This window comes from Corvus hawaiiensis, chromosome 20, assembly GCF_020740725.1.
Source record: "Corvus hawaiiensis isolate bCorHaw1 chromosome 20, bCorHaw1.pri.cur, whole genome shotgun sequence".
NCBI lineage: Eukaryota > Metazoa > Chordata > Aves > Passeriformes > Corvidae > Corvus > Corvus hawaiiensis.
Window position 1 is genome coordinate 1,974,871 of NC_063232.1, and position 13,664 is coordinate 1,988,534.

The 13,664-nt window shown below is 42.5% G+C and overlaps 1 protein-coding gene across 5 annotated transcripts in view; it reads right to left on the bottom strand.

The window, feature by feature from the left end:
• The window catches only part of USP32 (ubiquitin specific peptidase 32), a 62,525-nt gene extending 49,094 nt beyond the window's left edge, over nucleotides 1-13,431 (bottom strand). For 4 of the 5 annotated variants that reach the window (XM_048324440.1, XM_048324437.1, XM_048324438.1 and 1 more), the window contains exon 1: nucleotides 13,312-13,431. In XM_048324440.1, the coding sequence (XP_048180397.1) occupies nucleotides 13,312-13,369 (58 nt within the window). In that variant the 5' untranslated portion in view covers nucleotides 13,370-13,431. The remainder of the gene's footprint in view (nucleotides 1-13,311) is intronic. The other variant, XM_048324439.1, reaches the window with a different exon arrangement.
• Nucleotides 13,432-13,664: the final 233 nt, after the last annotated feature.

Sequence of the window (13,664 nt, forward strand, 5' to 3'; positions counted from 1 at the left end):
TATTTACCAATAACAAGAATTAGAGGATAACAACACCACGGTTTGGGTATTTTAAAAAAAATGGAATTATTCAATCCAGCTGTATTTTTTCCTCCCACCTATTCTTTGCTTTTGGTAGCAGTGGCTCATCCTGTGCATAAAGCTTTCCCTGGTTCTATCAGACCTTCCCCTAATGCATATCAAAGGTTTAACATCTCTGTGCAGGGAGTGGAAGGAGATTTAGTCATTACAATAGGATTTGCCAATTTTCTGTAACACGAATACTTAGCATTTAGTGATGCTTTTAATCTTCAAAGAGCTTACTCCTCACAGTCCCCATCCCCAAAAGAATGCCAGCATTTCCAGCCTGTTTTATCCCCCTCTATCTCCATCAGGGCACGTTGCTGTTTGGATTAACTCTCCCAGTAAGCTCAGTGTGGAGAGGAACTGGTACATAACAGCCAGTGGGGGGGGGGGGGAAGGGGGGGAAGAAAAAAAAAAAAATAACAACAGTGAAATAATCCTCCCACCATCTGAGCTTGGAAATCTTATTGGCTATATTTTAGATCCTCAGGAATTAAAGGAGCTCCCTGGTCCAACCCTGTGAGCCACGGGATAAAAAGAACCTGAAAAGAACCTGAAAAGTCACAAAACTTTGCAGATCAGCAAAATCAAATTTACCATTTTTACAACTGCAAATTTAAGCAGAATCAACTGCAATATTAGGGACAAAAGTGGTTCCTGTTATCAAGTAAAGAACTGGTAAACTCATTCTCCAGGAGCAATTTCCAGCCATGGTTCATCCCAGGATGTCACCTTTCCCACCCATGGCCCCTGTCCTCTGCTGGCTGGGAAAAGGGGGACAAGTTTTAAAGAGCACAAACCATTCTGAGCAGCAGTACTGAGAACCCTGAACTCCCCTCCAAAATACAACATGGACTAAAAAATAATCAGGAGTCTGGGATGCCCATCTTCACCTGAGTTCCTCATCTTTTCCTTCCTTAACTTGCTTTCCCCTTCCACTGCTATTTTCCTCTGATGCACCTTCATAGTTGTGGTTTGTCCATGATTTCCCAGGTGAATGTTTCAGCCCTCAATCTTTTCAGCGTTTAGAATTAATATTTAGCCCTGTTTAGATTAGAAACTAAACTGTTTTTCCGAGCTGTCCCTTCCTTAATTTTCCTGGCAAATACACTGAAAGTTTGTATTGTTATAGGTGAGCAGAGCAGCTTCTGTCACAACTCAAAAAAGCTGCTTCTGCTTTATTACCACCATGAAAATCATCTAGACATTTATGCTTGTTAAGATTCACAAAATTACAATATATAACTCGTTTCCAAGAAATAAACACCCTGTTAAAATGAAAGGCAAGTGCCAACTATGTAAATGCAAACACCACATAAGGACTGGGCTACAAAATAAATTGTAATGTAACAAATATTTCATATCCTGTCTCCCAAGAGTGCCAAACATACTAAATGCAGCTGTAATATGAATTTTCTTTAAATAAAAAATAGAGTCTAAGCCTGAAAGTTAAACACAAGCTACAACTTCTACATAGGAAGGCAGAGTTTCCTATCACCTTCAGTGAGGATGAGAGGCAAGGAAGAAGCTCTAATTTGGGATTGCTGGTATATTTTGATCAAATATTCACTCCAGTCTTGGCCTCTGGCAGCTAGAAGAGCCAACTCTAGTAAAGCACAGTACTTACATACTATGACACGAATAATAAAAGATTCAGATAATATTTATACATTGCTACATCTTAATTTCTAAAGTCAGAGGAAAAACATGACTCACTTGCAAGTCAAGTGTTCTGGCACAAACACTCCACGTGTGTGTATTCATATGGCCAACAAAAGGCTCTCTGCTTCCAGCCTTCCTATTCCCAATTCTTGGGGACACATCTGTCTAAAATATAATCTCAAACTCAGATGTAAAGGGAATATTTTAGTGTCAGGTCCCAAATTTCTGTCTCCTGTCACACAGTTACAAACACGTAATGAAAAGTTTGCTACACGACCTGTGAATGGCTGAAAAATACCAGCAGAATCACAAATACAGACACTGGACTAGTGAGTGAAGAAATAAAATAAAAACCACCATGTGCTTAGTTCTGAGACCCCATTACATGTTTGGTAGAACACCAAGAACTGAATCAGAGCTTTATTTTCTAACAGACAATAGCAAACAACTAGCATTATTATTATTTCCAAACTCCATTTCCACTGCTGCATCTCCTGTTAAGAGAATCCTCAATTAACATCCTAGGATTCGTATTTAGGATTATCCTGAAAGATGCCATACTAGTTTTACATTATAGAATTTCTCACTGAAGATATTCAGCATTAGATGTACATTATTCCGAAGGCCCTCCATTGGGAAGGATGAAACAGCATATTTAGATCCACCCTGGAACAGCTGCATGGGAAAGCAGCTCCAAGTCATTCCAGTGCCACTGAGCAGCTCGGATGGATGGGATGACTCCAATTCCAGAGATTCATATGAACACACTGCCCATTGTTCCACAGAAACAGAAAAGGCACCAGAACGACTTTACACCAAAGAGCCCCAGTGCCCTGAACGGAGGCAGCAGCTGGAACCTCTCCCTGAATCCCTGAAGAGACTCACAAGATATCCTCAAGGACATTACAGTCTCTATTAGCAGCAGTACATTTACATAATAAATTATGAACATTCTGTGAGTCTATATTTATCAAATATTTTCTATTCTGCTTTTTAACCTCTATCCCTGTAACACTCTGGCCTCTGCAGATATTTATCCCGTGTTCTGCACTGGAATTAGTGCGTGTTGTGGTTCCTTCCTTCTCTGCCCTATCAACATTGCAATCTACTCATTATTTAAAGAATAACATTCGTTCTCACAACACATTTACACCACAATTCTTTATCCAAGGTGATCAGAAGACAATGCTAAATTGCAGGCAACAAAAAACCCGGGGAATTTATTAATGGCAAAAAGATCAATTATAATTCTTTAGGCAAAGACAAATCATGTTGTCAGCTGCAGGATTGGAAAACAGGGACCAAAACGTTCTCACATTACTCTACCACTGATAACAACCTTCCCTAAGATCCTGGCAAAACACAGACCAGGTTGCCCTGACTGCACCAACTGCTCATTTGTCCTAAAGCACTGCTGCTTCAGTGCAAATCCACTTTTTCAATTTTTAAACTAAAATCCAGGATTTAACTTATCACATCACGAGGGAAAACGTGCTAGAAATCTTGACAAGACTAGGAAATTTCCAGAGTAAGATTTGTGTTCTGGATAACACCTAACAGCTAGAAATGGGGATTGAAAAGAACTGCTTCTTCAGCCCAAAATACATTCATGATGCCACATTCAAGTTCATTTTTAGAACAAATTCAATCTGCAAAACTCAAGTTCTCATAATTACTATCCCAATACTTTCAGTTCTTTTTCCCCACATCCACAGACTTATTCAATCTGGTACTTCCTGTTCTGTTTAGGGCTCTGTGTTTCTTCCACTTTTTTATTTCATTCAAGGTCTCAGAATTTTAAAAGAACAAATTTTGCAAACTAATGGAGCAAAATTAATTATGTGAAACAATTCCAGCATCTGAAGGGAAGGACCCTTCATCAGGAACCGTAGTGGTAGCAATGGGTTCACACTGGAAGAGGGCAAGCTTAGATCAGAGAGAAATTCCTGTTAAAATATTTCAGCTCAGGAGAGTGTCACAAACCCTGAGCACTGCCATTATCATCATATATGAGATAAGGAACATCCATTCAAAACACAAAAGAAACATCAGCATCCATTCTATACTAAATACTTAACATGAAATTAAACTGTGAGTAGATGACAACTGAAAGACCAGCTAACAAAAAGATAGCTACAATGTGAATAAAATCACTGGTTTTGAGGAAAAATTCCAAAAGGCTTGCAGTAGATTTTATTTTGAAAGGATGAAGCCTACATTTTTATACAGAATGCAATTATCTCTTATTTTGGCCCAGTGACATTGCCTCTCATAGCTTGTGGGCCCAATTCAGATTCTAAACTAAGTGAAACAGCTTCAAAGGATTTGGACATTAAAAAAAAAAAAAAAAATCATCAAAATAAGTGTTAGAGATTCCTTTTGCCTTTGTAGCTGCTGGTTGGAAGCTCTGGCTCCGAGCAGCTCCCACTGCCTGGCCCTGCGGCTGCAGAGCCTGACCAGAAGGAAGTCAGATCTCTTTTTACAGTACAGACTGTCTCAGTGACTATTTAAAACCACTCTAAAAGTCAGAACTGCAGTGTCTGACAAAGCCAGACATTATTTCTGCCCATCCCATCACAGTTTGTCCAGTGCTTCCCATCACGAGGGAGGGGTGGCCCTGCTGGTTCCAAGAGCATCCCTGTCTCAGGAACTCTGGTTTGCAGAGAACTCCTCCTTGGTGGGCACATGAACCTGTGCAGTTTATTAACACCACCATTAATACCATGTTTTGCCCCAAACACACCCCATGGAAAGCACAGGTTGCCTCCAAATCACATTTCCATGAGATGAGAGAGGCTTGTCCTGGGTTGTGACACGTTGAAAGGAGAAGGAAAGGGAGGATTTGAACACCCTGGAGATCAGGGCATGTCACTCGATCTGCCAAGTCACCCTACCTGTGACAGCTGATCACTCCAGGGGAGGCAATGATTCAGTGAGGAACTGTTTCAGGGCTTGCACCAGTCCTGCATTAAGTAACATTTATACAGTGGGAAATAAACCCTGGTCATTACAAACTGCCTGATTATCCCTTGTCCAAACCTTTCTCAGCCACAGCCTCTTTTACACCACCAAATAAGGGCCTTGTAGCAAATGTCACCAGATTTTTATAAGAACAGTGGTTTTGTTAAACTATTGGATTATTTAACCAAGAATCTCACATCTCTAGAACTTAGGCACATGTCAGAAAAACACTAAAATAATTAAGGAATTTTCTTTAATTGACATTCTAATGAATGAATTAATGGGCTACATAGAAAAATTCTGATTGATAACTTGCATCAGTTTTTAAGCAGATTTGGTGAGCTACTACAAAACCCACATGCAGACACATTTTGTGCCAAACCAAGATCTGAACTCAGTTTATAGCCATTAAAAATCAGAAATACAGAAGGGCTTTTACACCAGTTTAATAAAACAGCATTTCAAAGCCATGCACTTTCCAAACACGCTCCACCTGTAGGGACCATGTCAGCCCTGCTCAACTGTAAACACAACCTCATAAAAACCCCACCTCTCAGAGGTGTTAAAATTCATTATGTAAAAAAGAAATGCCAACTACTATTACACAGCCCAGCTGAAAACACTAAAGCTACACAGCCTATGAGATATGGAGTCATCACTAACAAAAGGTAAGGTGTCCCTGAAGAAATCACAAAAGAAAATGTGCATTAGGATTTTGCCACTCTTTTTAGGCAAGCAGGGAATTTTATTCCAGTAAGTGCTAGCAATAATCCAGCATTCAAAAGTTTGGTGAATTAGGCCCTTTCAAACTCTTAGGCAGAATCTACCTTAATGGATTTTTCTTCTACATTCATCTTTGCCCAAAGGCTTCATTGTCTCATTATGTAAATGACCTTTTCATATGAAAATTAAATGTTAAAGATGCTTTTTTGTAGTTCTTCAATACTGCAAATATCACATGGACATTCACAATAATTCAGACTAAGTATAACTTATAGAAAAAGCACCTGCTTCAAGGAATGGAACAAATTAAGAAATAACTTGCTTTTAAATGCCTAAAAATTGAAAGTCTTAATTAGAATTAACCCACGGAACTTTCTTTTCTATACAGAAACTCAAACTAGGAAAGCATCAGGCAAAGAAGAGCCCTAAAGGAGGCCTGTAGGAGGCCCTAAAACCCCAACTGGGCAGTTCTGGTTTACATCAGGCTTGGAAATAACTAAAGTCAGTGGACAGAAACAATTCTGCTATTTGAAAATGCAACACTTGTCCTACCCCTCCTCCATCAGTCTTCCGTAAGCTCACAGCACTTGAAACTTCTTCTTGGACCAAAACAGAGCAGGATTATTTTAGTAATAGTTAACAACTAAGTCATACAGATGTCCTAAGAGCTCAAGACTCATTAGACCTCCTTGTATACCAAATGATTTATATCAATGTACGAATTCACAACCTAACCAAGATACACTCAATTTTCAGAAGATAGTGACACTTTTTGAATGACAGATATTAGTAACATCTGGGTTTTTAAATACAGACAAATCCTAAGCAGTCCTACCTCAAGGCAGGAGTCATACAATAATCTTAATTTACAGAATTCAATAGACACTTCATGCCTCACCTCATCACACTACTTCTTAATGCTATGTTCTTTTTCATTCTCACAAGGCTTGTTATCCCTTCAGAGGCCCATTTTTTGAATCTGATTTCATTTTCTTGAGTACTAAAGAACTGAATGCCTTACTTATTTTATGAAAGGAGACAGTGGGCCGAGTTCCCTTGAGCAGAGGAAAGGGGTGAGGGTTGTTGTACTCATTCCTGCCATAGTGCCAGCAGCCAGAAAGCCTGAGACTGTTATAAGTCAAGTAAACAGTATTCAAAGTAGCCCACTCTTATTTTTTTTTCTTTCACATTTCATTAGAGATGCTTCATCTCACTCTGAACAACTTCCTAGTTTCTATTTCTGTCTTCCCCCCCCCACCCCCCCCACCCCGTAAGACACTGTCAGGTAGATTTAGGACTTCATCAAAACAAGGCTTTCCAAAATTCAAGATGAACAGAAATATTTTATAGAATCTATCAGGTTGGAAAGTATCTCAGGAGGTCACTTGGTTCACCCTTGTGCTTGAAACTAGGTCAAGGCTGAATTCAAACCAGCTTCCGGAGGGTTTTGTCTAGGCAGAGCTTGGAAACCTCTAAGGATGAAAATTCAACAACTTTCTCCAGGCATGTATATTAAAAAAAAAAAACCAAAAGAAAAAAAAAAAGGCCTGGTGTTACAGGAGTAAAAACTAGAAACTGATTAGAAACCATGAAAATAACTGATGTCATTGATTAAAATACAAGAAATAAAGCTCAGTTTTATGACCCATGAGATATATAGGCATATAATCTATAATCCAAATAAATGTTTTGAGGACTCAGTTTTAGTCTACATCAAGGTAAGAAAATGTATTACACACAGAATAGCCTGATAGTGGTCTTTTCACTTATATCAAGATATTTAACACTCAAAATAAGGATTTGTTCAGCTTATCCTGTGACCTCCAGCCCCATGGCTGGAATGATATCTATTTAAACTCCCCTGGCAGCTTTCCTGACTGCTTTGATTGGAATCTCCAGTAACACGCTGACAGGACAAAACTGCAGCTAATATTGTGAGCCTGCTCATATTTAGAGACATGATTCACCTGAGAAGTGAGAAACCAGAGAATTCCCAACACTTACTGAATCATAATTCAACTTTTTGAGGGTTTTTGCCTTTAAGATGATCAACTTCTTCTTATTTATGGAACACCTACATTCTTAAATCCTCTTTTCTCAGACTTGCATCACTCTCTGCACATCCAGCATTTGAGCAATCACCAAGTTTCTACTGTGCTTGGGAACCATCTAAGAATTACTAAAAACCTACTAAAAGGATGCAATCATCTCCCACAGAACCACAGCATGCCCAGAAGCCCAAGCAGGTGGCAATATTTACCCCTAATTTATAAGTTTTCAACTGGCATTTCGTAAAGAGCCTCTAAAGACCACAAAAGGTATCTCAGGAAAGGAAAGTTACCGTTAGCTGAGTTTACTACACCATGTTCCTCATTTCCAATAGGAAATAACTTGGGTAGTTCTAAGCAAGAGGTTGAAACCCACTGAGTTCACTTCTCTAAACTTGGAACCTGAGGTAAAGGAGAAAGTGGTGGCTGCAATTTAGCAGCTGAAGAATTACAGATTAAAAACCAACTCTCTTCCAACAGATCAAGTGCAGTTGTAGGGAGAAAGGTTTGGGGGTGCTGGTGCAAGGGAGAGGCTGGACATGTGCTGTGTCCTGGGCTGATCCCACAGTGTGGGCAGCAGGAAAGGGGGCATTGTGCCCCTCTGCCCTCTCAGGTGAGACCCCACCTGCAGAGCTGCCTCCACCCTGACGTGCAACTCCAGAAGGAGGTGCAGCTCCACTTGGAGCTGCTGGAGTCCAGAGGAGGAGGCGGCACGGGGATGATCAGAGGGATGGAGCAGCTCTGCTGGGAGGAAAAGATGAGAGAATTGGAGTTGTTCAGCCTGGAAAAGAGAAGCTTTGGAGTGACCTAATTGCAGCCCTCCAGTACCTGAAGGAGCTGATAAGAAACACAGAGAGAGACTTTTTTCAAGAGCTCAGAGTGCCAGGACAAGGAGGAATGGCTTCACACTGACAGAGAGTGGGCTTATACTCAATATGAGGAAGAAATTCCTCCCTGTGAGAGTGGGGCAGCCCTGGCACAGGGTGCCCAGAGAAGCTGTGGCTGTCCCATCCCTGGAAGTGTCCAAGGCCAGGCTGGAGCAACCTGGTGTCACGGAAGGTGCCCATGGCAGGAGGGTGGAACAAGACGATCTTTGAGGCCCCTTCCAACCCAAACCACTCTGTGATTCTAAGAAGCATCTTCTCATCAGTTCGTGGAAGTTTCAGTGGAATTCCCCAAGTCACTCCTGCCTTGTAGTACATGCTCAGCAGAGACTACTGAGGTGCCCTCCCAAAACAAGCACCACAAATGAATGCCAGAGTTGTGAAATAATTACTGCTCTGTGAATTTGAGTGGCCACTTGTAGCTCTGCAGCTTTATAAACAGGAAGTGTGAAGCTCTGCATTCATACCTGCTTTCATCATATGACAGAGCCCTGAAGCCATCAAATACTGGCTGATATAACAAGCCTCGCTATAGAATCTAGACAGTCTCCACAGTGGATTCTATTCATTCTGGTAGCTAAAAAAAAGGCTATGAGACTTCTAGGCACTTTCACCACATGCCTCTGAAACTCAAGGCTCAGAAAGACACAGGTTTATACCCTTAGAAAACAACATATCCTGAAGAACCTTCACCTCCCTATCGTGGTCAAGCTCTGGTTTTCAGATATGGGAGAAAACAAAGCAGAGCAATCGCCTTTGTGGAATATAGAAAGAAGAGAATAAACCACTAAAATGGTTCCCTGATCGTTTTTCCTAAAAAGATGTCTGGGATTTAAAAAGTTAATTTCATAATCTGGAGTAATAAAAAGCAGTTTTCCATGGGCTCAAGGGCTGAGTCCATGGATTTGTCACCAGGCTGAGATCGACAGCCTCAAATAGATGATTATATATTTGCACAAGTTTTCCATCATCCTTTTGTCAGATTTATGACATCTGTACGCTTGAGGATGTTAATGATCAGACACCAGATATATTTGCCTTGATTTAAATAAAACAAATGTAGCTATTTTTCAAATTCAATCAAGACACAAAAGGTCATTAGCAAGATTTATCCTCTGCCCATCACACAACATTAGTCATTACTGGCACACGCTAACCAACCTTCTTGTGCATTAGAGTGGGTTTTTGTTACTTTGATGGGCTTGGTGTTGGTACCATCTCAGAGACGGACAACCAGGGGAGAAAACTGCCTTCAAAAACCACTATTCCATGAGCTCTCCAGAGGCAAAACCTGTGCAATTGATACACCTGAAAGTTTTGCTTCACTGTTAGCTGGCATTTTAACTGCATGTACATTTTCCAACAACAGCACTCTTTTTGTGCTTTCATTTTGCTCTTTTTCTCAGAGATCACTGTGCACAAGACCAAACACAATGAAATGGATTTATCAGCAGTCACCCATTTCTCCAAATTCTATGCTCACCGACCATGCTGATGTTGTGGCAGCTCCTCTTCTTCCACCCTGCACATATGAAACAAAAATTTTATCTTGCTTTGAGCAGAAGGAAAACTCTTCCTTCCTCTCCGGCCCAAATTTGACAGATTTGTGACTATTAACTGACATTTCTTTTAAGTGGTTCCCTGACTCAATAGTTAGCATAGATAATTTAGCTGGAAATGGCCTGAATTACACCTGCTCTAAGTAGCATTCACAGAAACTTTGACTACAGATTCTACGGTTTCATAATTCACAAGTACATACATAAATTTATGCTCAGTCTACGATTATCCTCTGAAAGTTACTGAAGCAGAACACATTAACAGCCACTGGAAAATACAGTCCTTAGGGATTTGAAATAAACTGGCCACCAATACCATGTAGGCATCTCTTTCCTGGAGAATTCTTATTAAAATATTCCATACACAACAGTGCATACACAGTACAGGAGCTGCTGTGCTGGAGCTAATACAATAGTGATAAAAAGTTCTTCCTTCTATAAAGTTTTATCGGCCCGAAGACAGCCCTTTAAGGAATTGGGTGTCAACACTGGCAGCAGGAGAACTAAAAGATAAGGCAGGCTTTAGAGCACCATCTCCTTGGCATAAGGCAAGGCCAGAGCACCCAGACAGCCTGATGGACAAGGAGGTAGGAGAAGAGTGGGAAATCAGAGGCAAACATTGGAAAAGGCACCAAAACTGACTGACTTGCAGCACTGCCCTAGGAAGAAAATTGTTGTTGGAGCTTAGGTCTAGGAAAAAAAGCAACAAGCGCAAGAGCCACAGTACCAGTTCATGCCATCACAAATTTAGTTTGATAAAATAACCAACAGTTTTATGCTCAGTTTGGAACAAAGCACTTCCTACTTCACCTCTAACAACCTGCCCAAGAATTTAATCTCCTCACAAAGAATCCATCCTCAGAAGGAGGTCCATGGGGTCAGGAATAGCTCTCCTCACTTCTCATCTCATACCTTTTCCACAGCAACATTACTTTGTGCCTCTGGCTACTATAAATAAGATGACCACAATTGGCAAAATTCATAAAAAGAGATGTCTAAAATAGCATCCCTTGCTTTCCATTGCCAAGCTGCACAGGCAGACACAGATCTCAGGGAGGCTGATGAGAGTCCTGTGACCTGCACTGGTGGACACAGGACAACTTCACTGTCCCCATCCACACGGCCACGTCACCACAGCAGTGTCAGCTGCCTGTGCCAAGGAGCAGGAAGAAAATAAAACAGCAGGACCATCTCCTGCTCAGGGGTGGAAAAGGCCATCAGCACCAGCCTGCTCTGGCACTTTCATCTCCTTGAACAGAAGTTACATTTTAGCTACAGTTATTTATATTGTGAGCCTTTAACTGCAATTCCCCTCACCTTCACAACCTTTGGCTACTACCAAAATGGAATTGCAATAAATGAAATTGCTTAAAAGTCGGCCTTATTTTCTGAAGCTTACAGAAGCACTGTTTTTCCAGATACTCTGAACAACTGAAATTCAAATTGGTGACTCAAAAATATGATCACAGCATTCTGAATGATTACCACAAGTACAGGTAACCACTACTGATTACTCATGAAGAATTTCCAGTTGAAAAATTTGAACAATATCACCTAATACAAAACTTTCTCAGCATTTAACAACCAGGAAACAATGCTAGAGAAGGTGGATCTAACTGGAAATAAATATATTTGGCTTTCTTTTTTTAACGTTTGCATTTATCTGTTATCTCTGTTTGTGTCCACAGAAATGCCACAAGTACCAGCAAGGTTCTGTGGAAGTAAGAATGGTCTAACAAATAACGTTTTGATAACTGGCCTGTTTTATACATACAGTGGTTCACTGGTTAAGTAAACAACATAGTTATTTAGCAAAACATTAATTTATAACAGAGTGCCTAAAACAACCTTTCTGGTCTCCTACAGAAAAACAGTATTGAATGTCTCATATAGAGAAGAAAAACATCCAAAAAATGACAAAGAAAAGTATTATATCCACTGCACCGAAATAATTTCAAATAACTTTTTCAGAAACCAATCTTATTAATTATGAAACATCCAGATCAACTCCCTTGATTTTGAAGCAGTGTGAGAGTTTAAATCTAACTTTAAAATTCAAAACACTTGTTTTTTCTTATTTAGGAACTTTGGAATATACATCGTGACCAAATGACTGTATTTTCCACCAAACAGCTTATTTCAAACGCCTCCTGATATATTTAACTTCACACCTCTACCAAGCTGCATTTTTAACTCCAGCTCTTCTAAAAATACATGCACCAAAGCTTTCAAAGACTTCCTATACTTTCACTAGCAGTGAAAATTCTTCAGGGCTGTTATGTTTAAAATCTGTAACACAAGTGACTTTGAATCATACATTTGTTTCTCCTGCTTGACACTACACTGCTCCATTTCCTATCTGACATGGCATCCCTCAGAGGCTCCACCAGAAAAAAACCAAAAAAACAAAAAAACCAACTAGAAGATATTTAACAAAAACCCAATTTCACATCAATTTGTTTCTCTTTCAGTTAACACGCAGTGGATTCCTCCTAGTTTTCCCTAATCCCTCCTGACATGCCTCTCACATGTAAGCAGGAATAAAAAGGGCAGCCATAGATTGGCTTGAGCTCATGAATTCTATCAGGGCTTTAAATATCAAACAGGTGAGCTGCTTTACCTGCACTGCATCACGTGAACGCACAATAGGGCAACAATTACAAACACCTGTCCTCCCTGCAAGCCATTTACTGCTGAAAATTCCTGTCCCTCTTTGTCCTTGGACTTGGCTATCAGTTCCAGAGTCAGGCAGCTTCTAGGGTGTAGCTTGCTGTCGCCTTGGAGCCCTGCAGCTGCAAGCATTCACCATTCAGCTTGTTTATGTTTTCCTTTCGCTAGTTCCTCTTTAAATTCTCCGGGAGGACCCTAAACCGGGCTAAAACAGCGACATCAACCCCGAACCACGCACGCCACATCCATCTTTCCATGCGGAGCTGCAGATGCGTGATCCCCGAGCACGGGGAAGTAAACACGAGGAGCGGGAGGGACGGCAGAGCCGGGAGCTGACAGCCCTGTCACACCGGGATGGCAGCGTTTCCCGATTTATCCCGGCTGCCCGCGAAGAGCCGGCCAGCGACAGGCGAAGGCCGGGCCGAGGCCGGCGGGAGGGGACGGCACCGGCGGCGGGGACCGGGCCCTGCCGGGGCCGCGTTAAATAAGGGGAGAGAGACAAATAAATAAATAGATAAGATAAATAAATAAATAAATAGCAGGGTGGGGGGCGAAGGGTGCGGGGAAGGAGCCCGAGGGAGCGCCCGTACGGCGCCAAGTGCCTCCGCGCGGAGTCCGTCATGGTGGTGCCGCCTCACCGCCCGCTGGCGGGGGGCAGCGCGGGGTGGCCCCCCCCCCCCCCCGCTCCTCCACCGCGCCAACCTCCACCCACCCTCCCGTCCTTCCCCGCCGCTCCCTCACCCCTCCGCAGGGCCTCGTCGTAGCCGAGGAAGCCGATGCGGGACTCCTTGGTGCCCATGGTGCCGCTCAGTCCATGGCCGCGGCGGCGCCCGCCGGAGCCGCTACCGACGGGGGGGGGGGCGGAGCCGCCCGGGGGGGGCAGGGGGAGGAGGAGGCGGCGGCCGCGCGCCCGCCCCGCCGCAGCAGCCTCCATCGCGGGTCACGTGGGGCGCGCGCGCCGCGTCACGTGGGGCGCGGGGACGAGGGGGCGGGGCTGTGATTGGCCATCGCCGCCTCCCCCCCGGTGCTCCCCCCGCCCCCTCCCGGCGCCGTCGCGCGTCCCCTCAGGGGCGGCTGAGCGGGAAGCGCAGCGG